General features: G+C 39.9%; 2 protein-coding genes across 3 annotated transcripts; one reads left to right on the top strand and one right to left on the bottom strand.

Annotated features, from left to right (window-relative positions):
* The first annotated feature begins 219 nt into the window (after positions 1 to 219).
* On the top strand, positions 220 to 14,936 carry LOC113030749 (Golgi SNAP receptor complex member 1-like). 2 transcript variants are annotated; one of them, XM_026182442.1, is made up of 10 exons: positions 247 to 300; positions 1,260 to 1,345; positions 1,673 to 1,787; positions 1,975 to 2,050; positions 2,295 to 2,402; positions 2,864 to 2,955; positions 4,539 to 4,613; positions 12,130 to 12,159; positions 12,391 to 12,473; positions 14,530 to 14,936. In XM_026182442.1, the coding sequence occupies exons 2-10, from the start codon at positions 1,312 to 1,314 to the stop codon at positions 14,652 to 14,654; spliced, it is 738 nt and encodes a 245-aa protein (XP_026038227.1). In that variant the 5' UTR covers positions 247 to 300; positions 1,260 to 1,311; the 3' UTR covers positions 14,655 to 14,936. The 2 variants fall into 2 exon arrangements, with proteins under 2 accessions (XP_026038226.1, XP_026038227.1); XM_026182441.1 differs by lacking the exon at positions 1,260 to 1,345 and having other exon boundaries at positions 220 to 300.
* trarg1b (trafficking regulator of GLUT4 (SLC2A4) 1b) lies at positions 14,935 to 17,023 on the bottom strand. The gene is made up of 3 exons (XM_026182443.1): positions 16,191 to 17,023; positions 15,911 to 16,037; positions 14,935 to 15,821 (listed from the first exon to the last, which is right to left on the bottom strand). The coding sequence occupies exons 1-3, from the start codon at positions 16,587 to 16,589 to the stop codon at positions 15,808 to 15,810; spliced, it is 540 nt and encodes a 179-aa protein (XP_026038228.1). The 5' UTR covers positions 16,590 to 17,023; the 3' UTR covers positions 14,935 to 15,807.
* Positions 17,024 to 17,538: the final 515 nt, after the last annotated feature.

Here is a 17,538-nt window from a genome sequence, read left to right as displayed (position 1 = left end):
TAAGCACATATTGCTACCAATAAATCGGTATACCCAGTGGTTTATACTTCAACATGAAGATTTTAGAATTTTATTTATCTAAAATTCTGAATGTAGGATTTTCTACATTTTTAAAATTAGCTTTACCGTTACTGATGCCTACTCTATATCAAAATTAGTAATCTCTGAAAGCGACATACATCTTGAAACCACTAGAGGCCGCTGTGGGATAGAAAGACAAGTGCGACAACTGTATCTTCTTGACGGCTGATGATGACATGTCAACAACAAACATGGCAGGCAGCAATAACTACTGGGAAGGTAAATAATGGTGCTTTGTGTAATAAAAAACCCCAAACAAACACACAAACAAACAGCTGCCACCATGTAAGGCTTTTGTTATCCAGGTCATACAAACTCAGCAGTTCAGAAACTTTATTTTATCCGCGGTTAGAAGGTGTTTTTAGCCGGTTTCGAGCTAATCTGTTAGCGTGTTAGCCTTCGTAGTTCAAAAGTCAGTAGTCAGACTTCAGCTTCCTCCTTTAAGCCAGTTTACGTGCTACCAGAGTTTGTAAACCTTTCTGTTTCATCCTCCGTTTACTGTTTATAGGCACGTAACAGGAAGATTTCAACCAAACAAGTCTTGCATCGTTAAGTGTAAACAAACAGGAAGTTAATAGTTGTTTACACATATATGGTCATTCATTGCTGACCACCAAATCAGTTACCTCGTTAATCGGATGAAGGCTTTCGTAATGTTATGGTTGCCAGTTATTATCTCCTTACATTTGGCTGAAATCAAAAGTGAGCCCAATTTTCTGTTTTGATGATCATAATATTATGAAAAACAGCTATTTTTATAATCATAAAAATAGTTTCTACCTGTACTGTGTAGTCTGTGGTTTATCAGCTTTTTGTGGATGTTTGTTGTAAACCAGTGGTTCTCAAACTTTTAAATCCAAGATCAAACTTTGGATCTCTGATACCATCTCAAACAGTAAAAGAGAATCAAAGTTTCTTTTCATTGGATAAAGGTCAGCACACTGTCAGCAGCAACCCATAATAATTCAGTGTAAAGGATGTTATTGGTAAATGATAATTAAATTGTGCTATTTAAAATACACTTTACAGTGTAACACTAACCCTGCAACAATAATGTGAACTAAATAGTTTAATTTAACATGCTTCTGGTATCTTAAAACACCAGAGTTTCCGAGGCTTTATGCTTAATGCTTTCACTAACCACGTGTAGTCGGTGACCCTTTAAAATCCTTCGGCAGATTGAAAGAATTTGTCCAGAATTTAACCAAACTTGAACGCAGTGATCATCTAATGGGTCTTCCACAAAATTGTGCTCAAGGCCAAGGTAACGTTTGTCCTTTTACAGACTCTTGTACATTTTCACGGCATAATGTTGTTCCACACTACTTCCAGTTTCACCAAATTCTCACTCTTGGTGTTGTGAACAGTATCCAGTTGTTCACTCAACCGTCTTTCTGTGCTTCACACTTTATAATAACCTGTAAATCATGATGGATCATGACCGAGATGGGCTTCTCCTTCACCGACACTCTGGGTTTACATAAAATGATCTGCCTGGGTCTTTCTATCCTTACTGGACTCCTGTAGATCTGGCATGATATTGAGGGTTGTCTAATTTATTTGTTTTCCATTTATTTTCTCCCCCCGTCAGATTTGCGTAAACAAGCCAGGCAGCTGGAGAATGAGCTTGACCTCAAGCTAGTCTCCTTCAGTAAGCTTTGCACCAGCTACAGCAGCAGCCCAGACCAGCGGATGAGAGACAGCAGGTTGGCAGCGCTTTCCCGTCTTCACTTTAAACATGTACCCTCTCTCAAAAGAAATCTTGTTGGATATTAAAAAATCTTTGTGCTTTTAGAAGCTTTAGAACGTATAATTGTTGACTTATTGAATTTAAATTAAATTTTCTTTTTTACATTTTTGCTGAGCATCCTTTCTATTTCCGTCTGAAATCAGGTCTGACTCTCTGGGCTCATCTCATGACAACTCGCTTGTGGCCATGACGACTGAGCTGGACCAGCTCTTAGCCAATGTGAGTTAAATGTGGCACACGGTATGGTCACGTATAGGATGCCTTTAGTTGCAGACAATTGTGTTATTCTATGTTTTTAGAGTCAAACAGACTGTTAGGCCTGAAGCCTATTTGTTAAATAATTTTTTTCGAGTAGTCGAACATTTCAAATTATAATCCTGGGCTGTTTTGAAATCACATTATCTCTTAAAAGGTCGTCTGTGCTTCTGTGGCTACGTGATAAGAATTTAATCCTTTTTTGCAGCTTACAGCAGTCAATGACAAAATGGCAGAATGCACTAGCACCCATGGAGTTTCGTCACACAACGCAGGATTGATGCACACCTTACAGAGGCACAGAGACATTTTACAGGTACATAGACTTCCTTCACTTTGTTGTAGGCTGTGCAATTATTAAAACTTTAATTTCATTTGCAGTTTTGCCGGACGGCACAGTGGTGTGGTGGTTAGTGCTGGCGCCTCACAGCAAGAAGGTCCTGAGTTCAAAGTTCAGGGACATTATTATTATAATTACTGTTTCACAATAATCACTTTTAGCCCTCCACACTTTAAATGTTATAATTAATTACGGTTGAACTTTGGGCAAATCCACATTCTAAAAACAATTTTTTCATGTCTTTGAGTGATCATATGATTAGTATTTTCCCCTCGGTCAAGGACAAAATCTTTCAGCTATTTATTGGAACATTCTGCGCACTTTGAAGATGCATTTATGAAATATGTACTGTATTTTGCCCCAATGTTTTCCAATCATGTTGTTTGCTAGTGATATCATGTCACACTGGCTGTAGTTTATCGTGTTTTATTTTGCAGGACTACACTCATGAGTTTCACAAAATCAAAAGCAACTTTTATAGCCTGCGAGAGCGAGAGGACCTTCTGGGCTCAGTTCACAGAGACATCGAGTGAGTTCCCTTCCCTCTCTGATCAATAAAAGACTTCATGTTGTTAGAAAATACAACCGTGAGTGAAGCGTCAGTCACGCAGGCCTCGAGGCTGGTCAGCGAGGCCCTGGTAACCTTGCTAGATAAAACTGTGTATTGCCCAAAAGGTTGGCAAGTGTTTGTCAGCACTCACTTGGTGAAACTGGCAACAAAGAAATATATGGTGCTGCTGTGGTTGGCTGTAGTTTGTAAGAAAAATTCGACTTGCTCGCCAACCCTGTCTTCAAAGTCAAAGTTGTGCCTTTTGAAGTGGTTGCAGCAGTAAGGCACAACTTTTATTTTAAGTGCTTCACAATAAAATAAAATAAAAAAAACAGCTAATATTTAACTTTGAGGAGGTGGAGCCAAAGAATACTGTCAAATTTTTTAAGCTAATGGAAATTAATTATTGTAGGTTCTTCTTTTTAGCTCCAAGTGCAGCACAAGTGTTGTGTAAAATTATTTATTGTGCTACTTTGTGAATAAATTTGGTGGCAAATGTAGTTTAGGCTTCTCATTGATATTGATGATAACTCTAATATTTAATATTAGAAGTTCTCTTATCTTTTTAGGTGTCATTTCTTTTATCTCCCATATGTCCCAAGATGTTACAAAAATGTGTTATTAAATCACTTGCTTACTCTCCTGCTTTACGTATGCAGAGTTTTCCTTTTCCTCCTGAATTCCTTCCATGCCTACTTTTTGTTGTCACCAAATCTAACATTTTCAGCTTTCCTTATTTTTGTCCCACTTTTCTGCTCTCTTCTCATCCCTCCTCCTCTCGTCCGATGTTATCCCTGACCAGCAGGAGGCAGAGATGTCTATTCAGTGTCTGGTTTCCCCTACCCTTTAATACTCTGCATTCCCGCTATCATATTTCATCCTCTAATAAGAGACACCTCTTATTAGCCATCTTCCCTCCTCTTCTCTGTATCTGTCTATGTCTCTCTCTTTCGCCGGGGATCTCTTTCCTAAGTGCCTTCTACAGTAAATCAAACCACAAGGCTTTCATTGAGCCAGAGCTGAGGGAGAGTGGTTACATCTGGCCTGCCTGATGCAGAGAAATGCTTTTTCACTAGAGGCGAGGAAGAGCAAGAAAGTCAGACAGAGGGAATGAGACTTTCTCCTGATTTGACTTTGATTGATTACAAAAATGATGAGAGTGAATTTTAATTATTCCCACTGAGATTAGAGGTGTGGAGGAACAGTGAAAGGAGTGGGCCAACAGAACAGAAAATAGATGATGGATTAAAAAGATTATTAGTCCAAATAGAAATGGGATGGTGGTGGTGTAAATAAGAGATGGAGGACGGAGCTTTGGGTTAAGCACTTAGAAGCTTTAATGCAGGAAGTACATCAGTATCCCGGCATGTGTTTTTAGGATGGAGGGAAATACCTGCAGCACTGATGACGAATCATATCCTTCTCTTGTCACAGGGAGGTTGACATATTTTGATGTTAAGTATATTGTCTAAGCATCTGCACACACTCATGTTCCAGCTGTAATGACGTTTTTGGTGCTAATCTGATGCTGGAGTTTACCCTTCTTTAATTTTCTTACTCAGGTCCTACAAAAGCAGCTCAGGGGTGAATAACAGGAGGACAGAGCTCTTCCTGAAGGAGCACGAGCATCTAAGAAAGTAAGACACATCTTTAAGAAAACCAGTTTCACACTTATCACAAGAAGATTGTTTACAACCCCTTTATGTGAGAGTTGAATTCTCTGTGATGTGTCTGCGGTATTTCCACTGATGTAATAAAAAATGACTGCATCAACTCAGACACTTCCTGTTTGTAGTTATAGCTTTCTGTTCAGCTCGGTTGGGTTCTATTTATAAAAAAGAAGCGATGCAGCTATTATTCAGAAGCTCGTCTTGCTTGTGTCAGTGTGTGCTGGCGTGTTCGGAGCTGTGGTGACAAACAGGTTTCATGTTGTGGAAATGCTATCCAAAGGGGAAAAAGAGAACAGGTAGATTATGGTTTGATCTAGGAGTTGAAGCTGTATCGTGTCTTTCATAAATTTGAATGTCAGTGGGCCAGCTTGAATGCTTGTTTCTAGACTTGGGACCACATCTGAGAAGGTAGACAAATCATTTGAAAGAGCCCATCGACACAGAGCACTGTCCGTCTGTGTCTTTTAAAAAATGATTTCCACATTGTATATTCAGTACAGGTGCACGATTTGAGCCATGAGCGCACTTGTTGCCAAATGCAGTGACCTGATTGGTTTGATCTGTTTATTCGGATCCACAAAATCAGAAAAATTGTGCTTGGTTTGAAAAAATTAATGCCGCAATTTTTCCAGCGAAAATATGTGTTGAGTGTGAGCGGCTGCTTTAAGAACAGGTGAGTGTGAAAAATATTTTAAACCCATCCTGCGTGTAAAGGCCTTTACAGTACTCACGTACGTTAGATTGCAGGTGTTTTTTTCTCCTTCCAGTATCTTCTTCACCAGCTGCCGTGTTACTCGTGTTGCCAGTGCTGGCTGTGTTTTCCCCTTCAGAAGTAAAAAGATAATAACACAACCTACTAATTTTACTGCACAGATTCTAAACTCTGAAGTCTGCCCACTCCTGATAACTTTTCAGCAAAATGACAGAGAAAACAGACCGCTCGCACTGCTAGCATTCCCCCAGGCAGGGCATCCAGCGTTGCTTCCACCCCCCTGTTTTACATTAGTTGCCAGTATTTGACTGGGCTCCCATTCCTCCTTTTAAAATACAGAGAATGACTAAGAATTCAGAAATCACGAAACAGTCCACCTTTAGTGTCTCCTGAACAAAATAACACTGCCGGTGCTTCCTGAGGCAGTGAATACAAAGTGGCTTCCAGTTTTGGTTTGACCACTTTGGAACTGGGGGGGGAATAGACCAGACTCTATATCGTATATTGGCTTTATGGGAATGACTGCATTACTGCAGATAATGAAAACATGGTTTAGGTTATTTTAGCAGCGAGAGACACAACTCCCACGCTCCCATCACCGCTGTTCCCTGAAGCAGTGGATCCGCAGTTTGTTCCTTCCCCTGAGTTGCCATTGGACTGAGATCCAATTCCTCCTTTTGAAATACAAAAAATAATAAATAAAAAAGGTAATTATTGTCTGACTCTAGGACAGAGCTGTGCTGCGGTTGCATATCACCTGGTGTAAATCAGAGGTGGGACCAAGTCATTGTTTTGCAAGTCTCAAGTAAGTCTCAAGTCTTTATCCTCAAGTCTCAAGTCAAGTCTCAAGTAATGTCAGGCAAGTCAGAGTCGAGTCTCAAGTCACTGGTGTAAAAGTCCGAGTCAAGTCACAAGTCTGAAACTTTGAATTTCAAGTCCTTTCGAGTCTTTAAAAAAAACAAAATGAAAAAATAATGTTGCAGTTATATGCTAAATGTAAATATTAGACCATGTAATTTTAAAATCTGTGTTTTTCTCAACACATGACAAAATAGTGAACTTAGAAAATATACACAAATTGTGAAATTGCACCTCTTTAAAATGCAGCTCAATTAAACCTAGCTCCAAGAATAGTTTTCACCGACAGTTCTGAGATAAGCTGCATGTTATTCTTGGATGCGGTTGTAGGACCGGCTTTAAAATCGCATGACAAAAATATCATACACATTAAAAAAAACTGTATCACCAACGTAGCCTGGACAACATTTGCTAGTTAGATGAAGTCAGCTATCTCATCTTAGCATATTTATATGCATATTTATAATTATACGGTTCTTGGAGTGAGTGCATACACTCATGAAGTTTAGTAACTTCAGGTCACTGCAACAAGCCCGGGTACAGTTTACCGACGGATGGGTGCAGGACCTTGAAATGCACCGTGTAGAACGAAAGACCATCGTACGTATCATAAGTTTACCAGTCTCACAAATTGTCGTCATAAATACACATTCATTAACCGTTTATTAATAGGACCTTTGAGCTCAACGGTAATTAATTAGCAGTGGAAATAATTTCTGGTAGCATCACAGAAATGTAGCAGTGACAATAATATTGTATGCTGTAATCGTACTGGGCAATTAGTGATACAAAAAACCTGTTTTATCCTGTGAATAAAAGTATATGTTTTTGTCAATGTACCATAATAACAGAAGCGAAACGCAATATTGTGTCAGGACAATTCACTATTTATGCACAATAAATAAAGGAGCATAGCGCGACAATTTCTGTTCAGCGCCAGACTTGCTTGTAACCTATATCACCAATTATGTTATGATAAAATACGTAATAACTACAACAGCAGACTGACCTTCGTGTAAATGCTTGGAGCAGACTAACCTGTGAGCTGGAGTGTTCTGGGACGTTATATTTGGTCTTTGAATGGCTGCGATCCAGGCCACCCGTCGCGTCTTTGTTACTTCGGAAACATGGCTCGAACAATTTCTCTTCAACGACGTAATCCGATAACAACCGATCTCTTTACCCGTCAGCTTCTCGTGGCTGTCATGCGACCGGCTATTGCAGTTAATAATACAACAGCTTCTTGACATTTTTGTGTTTCTTTTTATCGCTGTGTGACTGATTTCAATTGAAAGCCTGCGTGCGCTAGTACCGATTGCCACGAGTTCCCAGAATCCTTTGCGGTTCTACCCGTGAATGACGTCACATTTTCAATCTCTATATAATATGCATGTTAAATTTTATATTTGGGGTAAAATATCAAGTCTTTTCAAGTAAACCGGTTCAAGTCCAATTCAAGTCCCAAGTCATTGGTGTAAAAGTCCAAGTCAAGTCACAAGTCTTAGAACATTTTTTCAAGTCAAGTCTAAAGTCATAAAATTAATGACTCGAGTCTGACTCGAGTCCAAGTCATGTGACTCGAGTCCACACCTCTGGTGTAAATGATGGATACGAAATGGCTGAACTTCATGATTAAAATTTCTGTAGAAACATGCGAGTTGTTGAGATTATAATGAAGGTCCAGTCTGATGATTATTCATCTGTGCTCAGATGAGTCAGGTGGTCAACAGTAATTTCTTTTATCCACTCATTTTGGCCTCTCTATATAATTGTTATTAAAAATCTTTTTTAGGGGGTCAGACACCTCCAAGTCACACCACAAACCCTCGATACGTCCCAAATCTGAATTCTCACGTCACTCTGAAACTTTTTTGTTGCAACAATGAACCGAAACTTGTGAGTCAGCATTGTGGTGGCAGAAAACAGCAGAGTTAGTTGTTCAGAATGAATTGGAAACACCAAAAAGGGCTTTCATTTGTTTGTTTGTTTTGTCATTTAATCTTTAAAGTAAATGTGACTAAATCAGAGAGCCTGCACAGCTCACACATTTATTATTCAGTTTCTTGTGCAAGGGAATGCCCCACCTATCAGAGATCTATTTACAAATCCTTACTTTCATAGATCCTGTATATTTTATGTTTTGTGCAACAGCTTAAACAATTATTGTTTGCATTTAGATATATTAGAAAAATAAACTAGAAGGCTATATTGATCCTAGCTGTGAGTTTAGATCAATATATTGATATTTGATGATGAACACATGCCGTTTTCTGGTTGTTTCAGCAACAATTAAAGGTAAAATAACTGCACAGATATTTCAAAGGGCTGAAAGTGGTCAGACTTGTTTCTCCAGGCAGTTTGGATTAATGTAATATCTGAGTCTGATTAAATTATCGTAAGATTTCGTAGGTATTTTGTTGTAAATAACAGTCTTGAACACTTTTTTTTTTTTTTGCCTGTCCCGTTTGGCTTTTTTGCCATCAGAATTATTGTCTAAAGGCGAAGAAAGATGCCCAACGGATTTACTTTACCAAATGGACCATCCCAGCCTTGCCGTAATGGTCTATTTGATTCACCTTTTATTGTTTATTTTATTTTATTTTCACTTGCTAAATACGGGACAGATTTGACTGGGGAAAAGAAAGAGGGAAAGAAAAACAGCGAGAAAGAGGGACGGGGATAAAGGGCAAAAAACAAAAAACAACAAAATAAGCAGACAAAAAATACATATATCGATCACCTGGATCACCTGTTGAGAAAGAAAAAAGAGAAAACAAGCAGGAAAAAAAAGAGCAACATAATAAACAACATCACGATGATCTATGGGAATATAACAGTAAATAGTAAACATTATTGTGCAGCACGTAGGATCTACAGCGCACAGTGTGCTTTGAGGTAGGAGCCAAAAAGGGTGTAGTTTGTGTGTGTGAGCATCTGTGTGTACACCTGTGAGCATGAGCGCGCTTGTATTTAAAAGGTTCCTTCATGTAATGATCTGCTAGAGGGTGTGCAAACTGCAGGTGACTACAGCGGTCCGCTAGCAACCAAATTATTCACAAGGCCGCCACAAGGAGGCCAGTCATTAGGCTCGTGTGACACTGGGTATCACACTTTTTGGCCTTAACGATGAGAACATGTTATGCCTTTTTTTTTTTTTTTTAATGAAGCAAAAAGCAGTTTTGACTTTATTCTGATTTGTATTTATTTGTATTATCTTTTTGTTTTTTATTTGTTCCTAACAGAGGCAGTGTTTTTTTAAGAAAGGTCAGAGCAAGTTAAAAAGAAAAGAGTCTATACCTTTATATAAAGTGTTATATGAACATTTTAAATACTGCGTTGTATTTGATGAGTACTTCAGCTAATGCTAATACACTTCCCTGAGCCAACAGTAACATTATTGACAGTGCCAGTACTGGACTTGTTGAAATGCCAGAAATGTGCTGAGATGCGCGCTGCCGTGATCACTGAACATGATTCAGAAATAAACCACCCACTTTAAGCACCTTCCCAACCGTATGAGGAAAAAATAGCCCACCTGCTGTCGCAGTGTGGTTATTTCTTCCTCCAGTGCATCCTTGGTTTGTTTCGGATAAACAAGCGTTGCTGATTTTACCCAGAGAAACATTTTCCTCCTGTATCACCTGTGGAGGAGGAGCAGACATCAGCAAAGACAAACTATTAATACTCTTCAGACAGTTTAGACTCTCAGATTGAAAATTGAGGAGTTAAATTTACCTTTAACAGTGAAACACAGTCTCAGCAGCGGTCTCTGCAAGTTGAGGAACTGTTTTTATTGTCAATTTTATGAGATATTGGGCGTGCTGTTATTTAGATAGATGGAGCTTGAAAGAAGAATGCACATAAAATCTGAGGCTCTGTGAGGCTGATCTGAGAAACCACTGTTGCACTTTGACTTGTCAAAGGTGTGAACATGTCAGTGATTGATGAGGAGATTCTTGTTTGGGATTCGGTGGAGTAAATGCACTATATGAACAAATGTTCAATACTGAATGTAAGAAATGAGGTTAAAATGTGCGGCATCGTCTCAGTATTGAGGGCTGCTAAAAGGATTCGATTTAGCTATTAGCTGATCGACAGACAACACGTTGCTGCTGCTCAGTTTATAAATGTTTTGGACTGCTGGTGTTTTTCTTCTTCTTATTTTATTAGATTTTATTCAAGCACTCATAACTTACTCAATAATTTGCAGCTTCACTTAAATTTAAAGAGGTGTTGATTGCAGTTTTAGAAATTATACAATATTAATGCACATCTCATATTAGGACATATATTAGTTAAGCTAAACAAAAAGTCAAAGTTTAAACTGGATCCTGCAGGAGACAGGAAGCCAGTGTAGAGAAGCTAAAACTGGGGTTATATGCTCTCCCTGTTTGGTACCAGTTAGCAGGCGAGCAACTGCATTTTGGACCATCTGAAGATGATGAATGGAGGCCTGGTTGAGACTAAAATACAATGAATTGCAGTAGTCCAATCTGCAAGTAAGGAAAAGGTCAATAACATGTTCAAAGACATTAGCCGGAAGGTATGGCTTTACCTTGGCTAGCTGTCTTAACTGAAAGAAGCAGGACTGGACTATTGCCCTCACCTGCTTATTCAATTTAAAAGAACCATCAAGGTAGACACCGAGGTTTTTTACATGTGTTTTACAATAGGAAGAAAGGGGGCCCAGAGTGCTATCGATGTGATTATTGACAAAGTTGCCTCAAAGTAGAGCCGTTACTTCCTTGCATCAAATGGGCCAACGAGGTGGTTTGGTCATGTCCCACCGGGAGGAAGTCCTAGAGCGGATTCGGGCATGCTAGACAAATTGCATTTCTCAGCTGGACCCAGATCTGGACCTGAATGAGGGATGTGGTTGGTTAACTGGTTCATTTGCTGGTTGGCTTGTTGACACATTTAGGTTTGAATGGTTCCTCTCATTTCATTTTCACAAGAATCTATTGGCTGTGTTTGTTAAATACGCAAATGTCCAATGGTGGGGAGTCGATCCGCGTTATTGCCTCTGCTCTGTTTTCAACAAAGATGCCAACTAAACCAAATTTTTAAAAAAGACTCAGTGGTTCTAACTTTATAAGTGTGACTAGTGGTCAGATATGCAGAAATGGAAAACCATTGGAAACCATGTCTGTGTGCATATTGTAGCTGTATTCATATTCATGTACATTGAACACAGGCAGATTTAAATTTAAGTTATAATGTTATGCTATATCACAAGTAAAGAATAGGAAAATAAGCAAAGAAAGAAAAGTAGGGTCTGCTAAACATGAAGCTGCCTCGCCTCTGACTCTGTCGGCTAATAAAGGATCGTCTGAAAAAGGAGAGGATGGCAGCAGATAGATGGTGGGAGCGGTGGACGAATAGATGGAGGAAGTATAAAGCACAGTATTGATTTTTGGTCTCTAGTGAAGTCCGACAGGATGCATGCAGCTGCCTTTATATGCTCCGCTCAGCCCCAGACTTTTTCTGCCCATCACTTATCTTAGCAGATAATGCAAGCCCTTCTCTGTGTGTATGTGCACTGTTGACCCTCTGTATGTTTTCCTTACGCCTCAAGAAAATCAGAGATCAGAACCAAACATTATATATCCATATGTTCAGAGCTGAAATTTTATACACGTTAATGGACTTTCCCCAAAATCGCCCATTAACAGCACTTTCTCCTCCCTCGCAGGAATCAGATGAAGTGCTTCTCTTATGATAACAGACCGATCGGGCTGTGTGGGTTCATGGCACAGGCTTCCTCTGAGTCTTGTTGTATAATTCCATAACTTCATATAGAGAACATTTGAAATGATCTCATAAGGTTATTTTAGGAAGTTTTATTCTTTAACTTTACTGAAGATGGTTGACTTACTTTTATCCTTTTTCTTGTTTTTTGTCCTATGTTCACAGCTCAGACAGTCATATTGACAACGCAATAAGGTCAGTTCTATTAATGCTTCATTTGCTTTCCTCCTCCCTTGCTTTGTTCTCACTCAACACGTGCCCATCATAAGCAAATGCAGCACATTTCAGTCTATTAAAACAGACTACTGTAGCTCCCTACTTTTAGCTCATTAGCTGAAACAAGCTTAATGTGATTCTGCGAAGACAGCTACTGTGTGTGCTTCTTTTTGTGCCGCCGCCAGTCCCTAATGGTTTGTCTCCCTGCAGTATCGCCATGGCTACCAAAGAGAACATCACATTTCAGCGTGGGATGTTGAAGTCCATTCAAACCAGGGTCACAACTTTGGCCAGTATCCTTTTATCATTGATATCACTTCTCTTCTTTTTCTCCAGACTCGACTTTCTTTCCTTTTTTCTGTGTTAAAATAAAAATGCCAGTTCTACTCGTTGCACAGGAAAATAGAAAACTGCTTGTGAAGACAGGCAACGCCTGTGCAACCACTCTCAGTCAGCTGCGGTCTTCAAAGCAAGTTAGGCGCGATAAGACAGAGTCAGTCTGCTATGAGTTTGCGATCGAATGGAGTCAACTTGGAAGTTACGTGCAATCTGTGATAATATGGCGAAATGTGTAAATGTGATAAATAGGTCAAAACCACAAGTATGGAATTGTCTGGAGGAATTACATTGCATGAACGGCCTGTTTAAGGTCATGCCAAAGCATTGCCATCACATTTAAGCCCAGACTTTGATTAGACCAATTCAAAACCTTCATTTTGTTTTTCATACAGGGCCAGTGTGAAATGACATTGTCATTTAAAGGAAAAGTTATTTATGAGATCAAGGAGGTGGCAAATACTTTTTCACAGCACTGTACAGTCATGGAAAAAGGTTTTGAGAATGACACAAATATTGGTTTTCATAAAGTTTGCTGCTTCAGTGTTTTTAGATCTTTTTGTCAGTTGTTTCTGAATCATCGTTAGAGGACCTTTGAACCTCTTTCCTTGAAATTCTTGATGATCCGATAAACAGTTGACTGTTTATCGGATCATCAAGACATAAATGTAAATGCAATCCATTCCTTATTATAATTATTATAATAATGAATTGCACTGTCTTGATGATCCGATAAACAGTCAACTGTTTATCGGATCATCAAGTGCAATCTTAGCAGCAACAATATCCTTGCCTGTGAAGCCCATTTTATGCAACACAATAATAATTATAATAAGGAATGTATTGCATTTATATAGAGCTTTTCGAGAACCGCAAAGTGCTGTACAATTCCACTATTCATTCACTCTCACACACTGGTGGAGGCAGCTACAGTTGTAGCCACAGCTGCCCTGGGGCAGACTGACAGAAGCGAGGCTCCCATATCGTGCCATTGGCCCCTCTGGCCAACACCAGTAGGCGGTAGGTGAAGTGTCTTGCCCAAGCACACAACGACCGAGACTGTCCGAGCCGGTTCTCGAACCAGCAACCTTCCGGTTACAAGACGAATTGCCAACTCTTTGAGCCACGATCGCACACAATGCTGGCTGCACATGTTTTCTTGCAGGTTACCATGGTTAACAGGAAGAACAACGATTTCAAGCATCGCCATCATTTTAACAATTCCAGTCTGCTATTCTAACTCAATCATCATAACATAATGATCTCCAGCCTTGTGCTTGTCAACATTCTCACCTATGTTAACAAGAAGAAGGACTTTGCAGTTTATCTGATCACTCTTCATAAAATTCTGGAGTATATGCAAACTGCCTTCATAAAAGGTGAAGCAGCAAACTTTCTGAAAACCAATATTTGTGTCATTCTCAAAACTTTTGGCCACGACTAAATGTTTGCTAGTCTGTCTGGGTGTGAATGAAGAAAGACGACCCATGCAACTGTCTTCCAATCAAAAAAGGTTGCCCAGAGGTGAACAAAGGAACACCCCCCACATCTGGGTGAACACTTGGTCACCATAGCTACCAGGGAACCACTTTCCTTTCCTAGTCACGAGGATGTTTCTGTCTTATTTTTACTTTGTGTGACTGAGCCATACGCACTTAGATAGTTAAAATAATAAATGCATAGCTAGATTGCACTAATAAATAAAAAAATGAACAGACCTGAGATGAACACTGACCATTGAACTGAATGAAAAAATATTTAGAAAATATACATTTTTTGCTATTAAGTCTTAAATGACCATAATTTTAAAGTCTCGAGTCCATCTGACAGGCCTGTGGGTTAATATAAGATGGTTTGGATCCACTGAACCACACCGCTGGATTGGATTTTTGTTTCGGAGCCTTGCTGATGTTTTTTCCTGCTACTCTCTGTCTCTTATTTACTTACTGCAAGGAAGGGAAACCCAGCTTGGGTCTTAATTATTTTCCTTCACCCTGCTACCCCACCTCTCAGATCGCTTCCCCACCATCAACAGTCTCATCCAGAAAATCAATTTGCGCAAGAGGCGGGACTCTATAATTCTGGGTGTGGTTATTGGTGTCTGCACCATACTCTTGTTGCTCTACACTTTCCAATGAATCGCCATCAACTGACAAAATATACGCACTGTAACTCTAACCAAGTGTATACCATGTGGTTTTTATTCTCTCTATGGCACAAAAATATAATTGACATAAAATATTGAAAATAAAATGTAATTTCTCAGATTGGAGAGTTTATTTATTTTCTGGGGATTTGTATATTGCTGCTTGTATCCTGTTGTTATTTTAACTCCTTATAAATTCACATAATAACCTTTCATTTGGATTGTGTATTGTATTGACTTATTTTGTTAAATAAAAGTGACAAACTCACTTCCAGCTTGGTCATGCTCATTCAGCTTTATTTCAGACATGCAGAACTATGGCACAGTAAACCAGTCATACAGTATAAATGTATAAACATGAACATCAGAGTGCCAAGATCGGTGCATACAAGGGGGGCAACCGCCCCGTTCATATCTTGCAGTATATTGTAAACATAATGAGGTTCAGTAGAGTCCAAACAGGAGTCATTTCAGTTATGACAGCACGCAAAGCAAGATATCACACTATGACTGCAGAAAGGCATTGTTGTGATACATAGACATGTGCCTAAAATTCATGTAAACAATGTACGAAAACAGCTTATACGTCTTCCTACAGCCACAAAACTCTCAAATGGGAGAAAAAGTTAATGTTTTGTTAATATTTAGTTTTGAGAAACAGGGCAGGCAGTGACGACATCATGGACTAGAAGTGCACTGATGCCTTTTTTTCTGATCTTGTGTATTTGTTGTTGTGTTTAGTGAACCCATATGTGTTTTTTTCTTTTTTAATTTATTTGCAAGTTGTAGTTTTATCCAGCTGTCTGCACAAGGCAGGAGTGCACCACTAGTTTAGACTATGAGAATATAGTTACTGACAGCCTGACACAATAGTGCAGTTTTTATCTTTCTTCCTCAGATCCTGAGTTTCTGACGTGATTGGGCATGAGTGTAGCCAGAAAAATGGAAATGTCCTGCCCTTCTTTCTTTTTCTTTCTGTTTTTTTTTTTAGGTCCGTAGCAGAAAACAAAACAAACAAAAACAAAACATTAAGTCGTACTTGAGAGTCTCTTCGTCTTGTTTGTGCTTTTTCATCGTCAAATTGACATCCTTCCTCGTGTGAAAATTTGAGATGACGTAAAAGAAGACTCCTTTCATCCCACTTTTCATTGCTGCATCTCTGAGAGCAAAACAGACAGAGGAAAAAGTTGATATACACAGAGTTACACTGAGATTTCTGTGTGTTTGTTCCATTTCTTCCTCGCATACCTATTGTAACCGCTACGAAGATGATCACAGCCACACCCAGCACCATTGCCAGGGCGCTGAGTAACATAGATAGACGCCCATACTTTCTCGCTCCCTCAGCATCCCCTGTCTGGAGAACAGTCCTCGACTAACGGGAAATGGAAGGAGATAAAATATAAATAATTTAAGAGCAACACAGTTGCAAAACAGTAGCAAAACACCTGGATTTACAGTGTGATTTAAAGCACGGAGAAAAATGTCTATGGATAAAGTAAAAGCTAAATAACTGCGCGGCACTCACCACATTTGCATACCACAAGGCACAAATATTGAGCGGCCAGCCGGGACAGAAACAGGACAGCACGGCGAGCCAGAGGTAACTCGGGGGGTCGGTGCCCGGTGGCACCTGAGAGGGCAGCTGTCCCAGGAAAAGCCGGGACGAGGATCTGGGTGGGGCCAGTTGCCCAACGGAGCCCGATTTAAGAGGTGATCTGTGTCCGTTCTGGTCCGCATCCAGGGAGCGGACACTCCCTCTGATGTTCAGGGAGAAAGAGTCAGATGGTTTGATGTTGCTCTGCCCGGTGGGCTCGGTGGTTGCTGTGCTCAGTAGCTTCTCCGTGTCCTGGAAGCCGGTGGGTATAGAAACTTCCCTCTCGCCAAGGGCGCTTTTCCCAAAGGCAGCATCAGTGTTAATAGCCATCACTGAAAGATAAGAAATATCTCCAAGTCGGATTCTCTGTCTGGCCGAGCCGCTTTCCTGTGGATGGAGACGCTGAAGAGTTCTTCCTTCAGATCTTGTCCATTGGGGGTCATCAGATTAAATATTACAAATTCAGCTAGCGTAAAGGCAACCTATTTAATTAAGCAGTCCAACTCCATCAAAATTTCTTATTGATGAGCGAGATGTTATTGATGTCTGAGCTTCTCTCACGTTTAGTTGGCGGTGAGCATCTGGACGCAAGTCTCGTCTCTTACCCCCACCCCCCTGTATTATGTAGTGAGGTATTACCGCATCCCCTACTTTTCTACAGCACATCCCTAATGCCGAAGCCTACTTATGCACCAGGCGATGCGTGTGACAATGCAGAAACAACAGCTAAACCCGTTTTAAGTGAACGCGCGCGGTGCGTAAAAGCTTTCCATCTTTCCATGTGCGCATGGGGGCAGCAGTTGGATCAGCATATCGAACACTATGGAGGGTGTGTGGGGGAGAGAGATGAGTGGAGCTAGAGCAGGGCGGACATTGAACCACAAGCCTCTAAACACATACACCACCTGCTGACTCAGACACTGGTTGTATTCTGCCATATTAGAGCCTGTAACGGCATCCCTGCAAAGAGCTCCCCAAATTTAACATCTGATCAGTCAAGAATCAGTTGAAGTGTTTTTAAATAAAATTAGCAATACTCGAAGTGCTAGTGCTTTCACGTCTTATCTTATACTTTTATTTTTTATGTTCTGTGTTAAGCACATTGAGTTTGCATATAATGAAATGTTCTATGTGCAATATATGCGTGTGTGTGTGTGTGTGTGTGTGTGTGTGTGTGTGTGTGTGTGTGTGTGTGTGTGTGTCATTGCCATAGAAGCACAAGCAGTTCACTTATTAGGACCAAAATACATCAATGACCTCCTGACCCAGTATGAACCAT

This window comes from Astatotilapia calliptera, chromosome 10 (assembly GCF_900246225.1).
Source record: "Astatotilapia calliptera chromosome 10, fAstCal1.2, whole genome shotgun sequence".
NCBI lineage: Eukaryota > Metazoa > Chordata > Actinopteri > Cichliformes > Cichlidae > Astatotilapia > Astatotilapia calliptera.
This window is presented reverse-complemented; position numbering and strand designations above follow the sequence as displayed.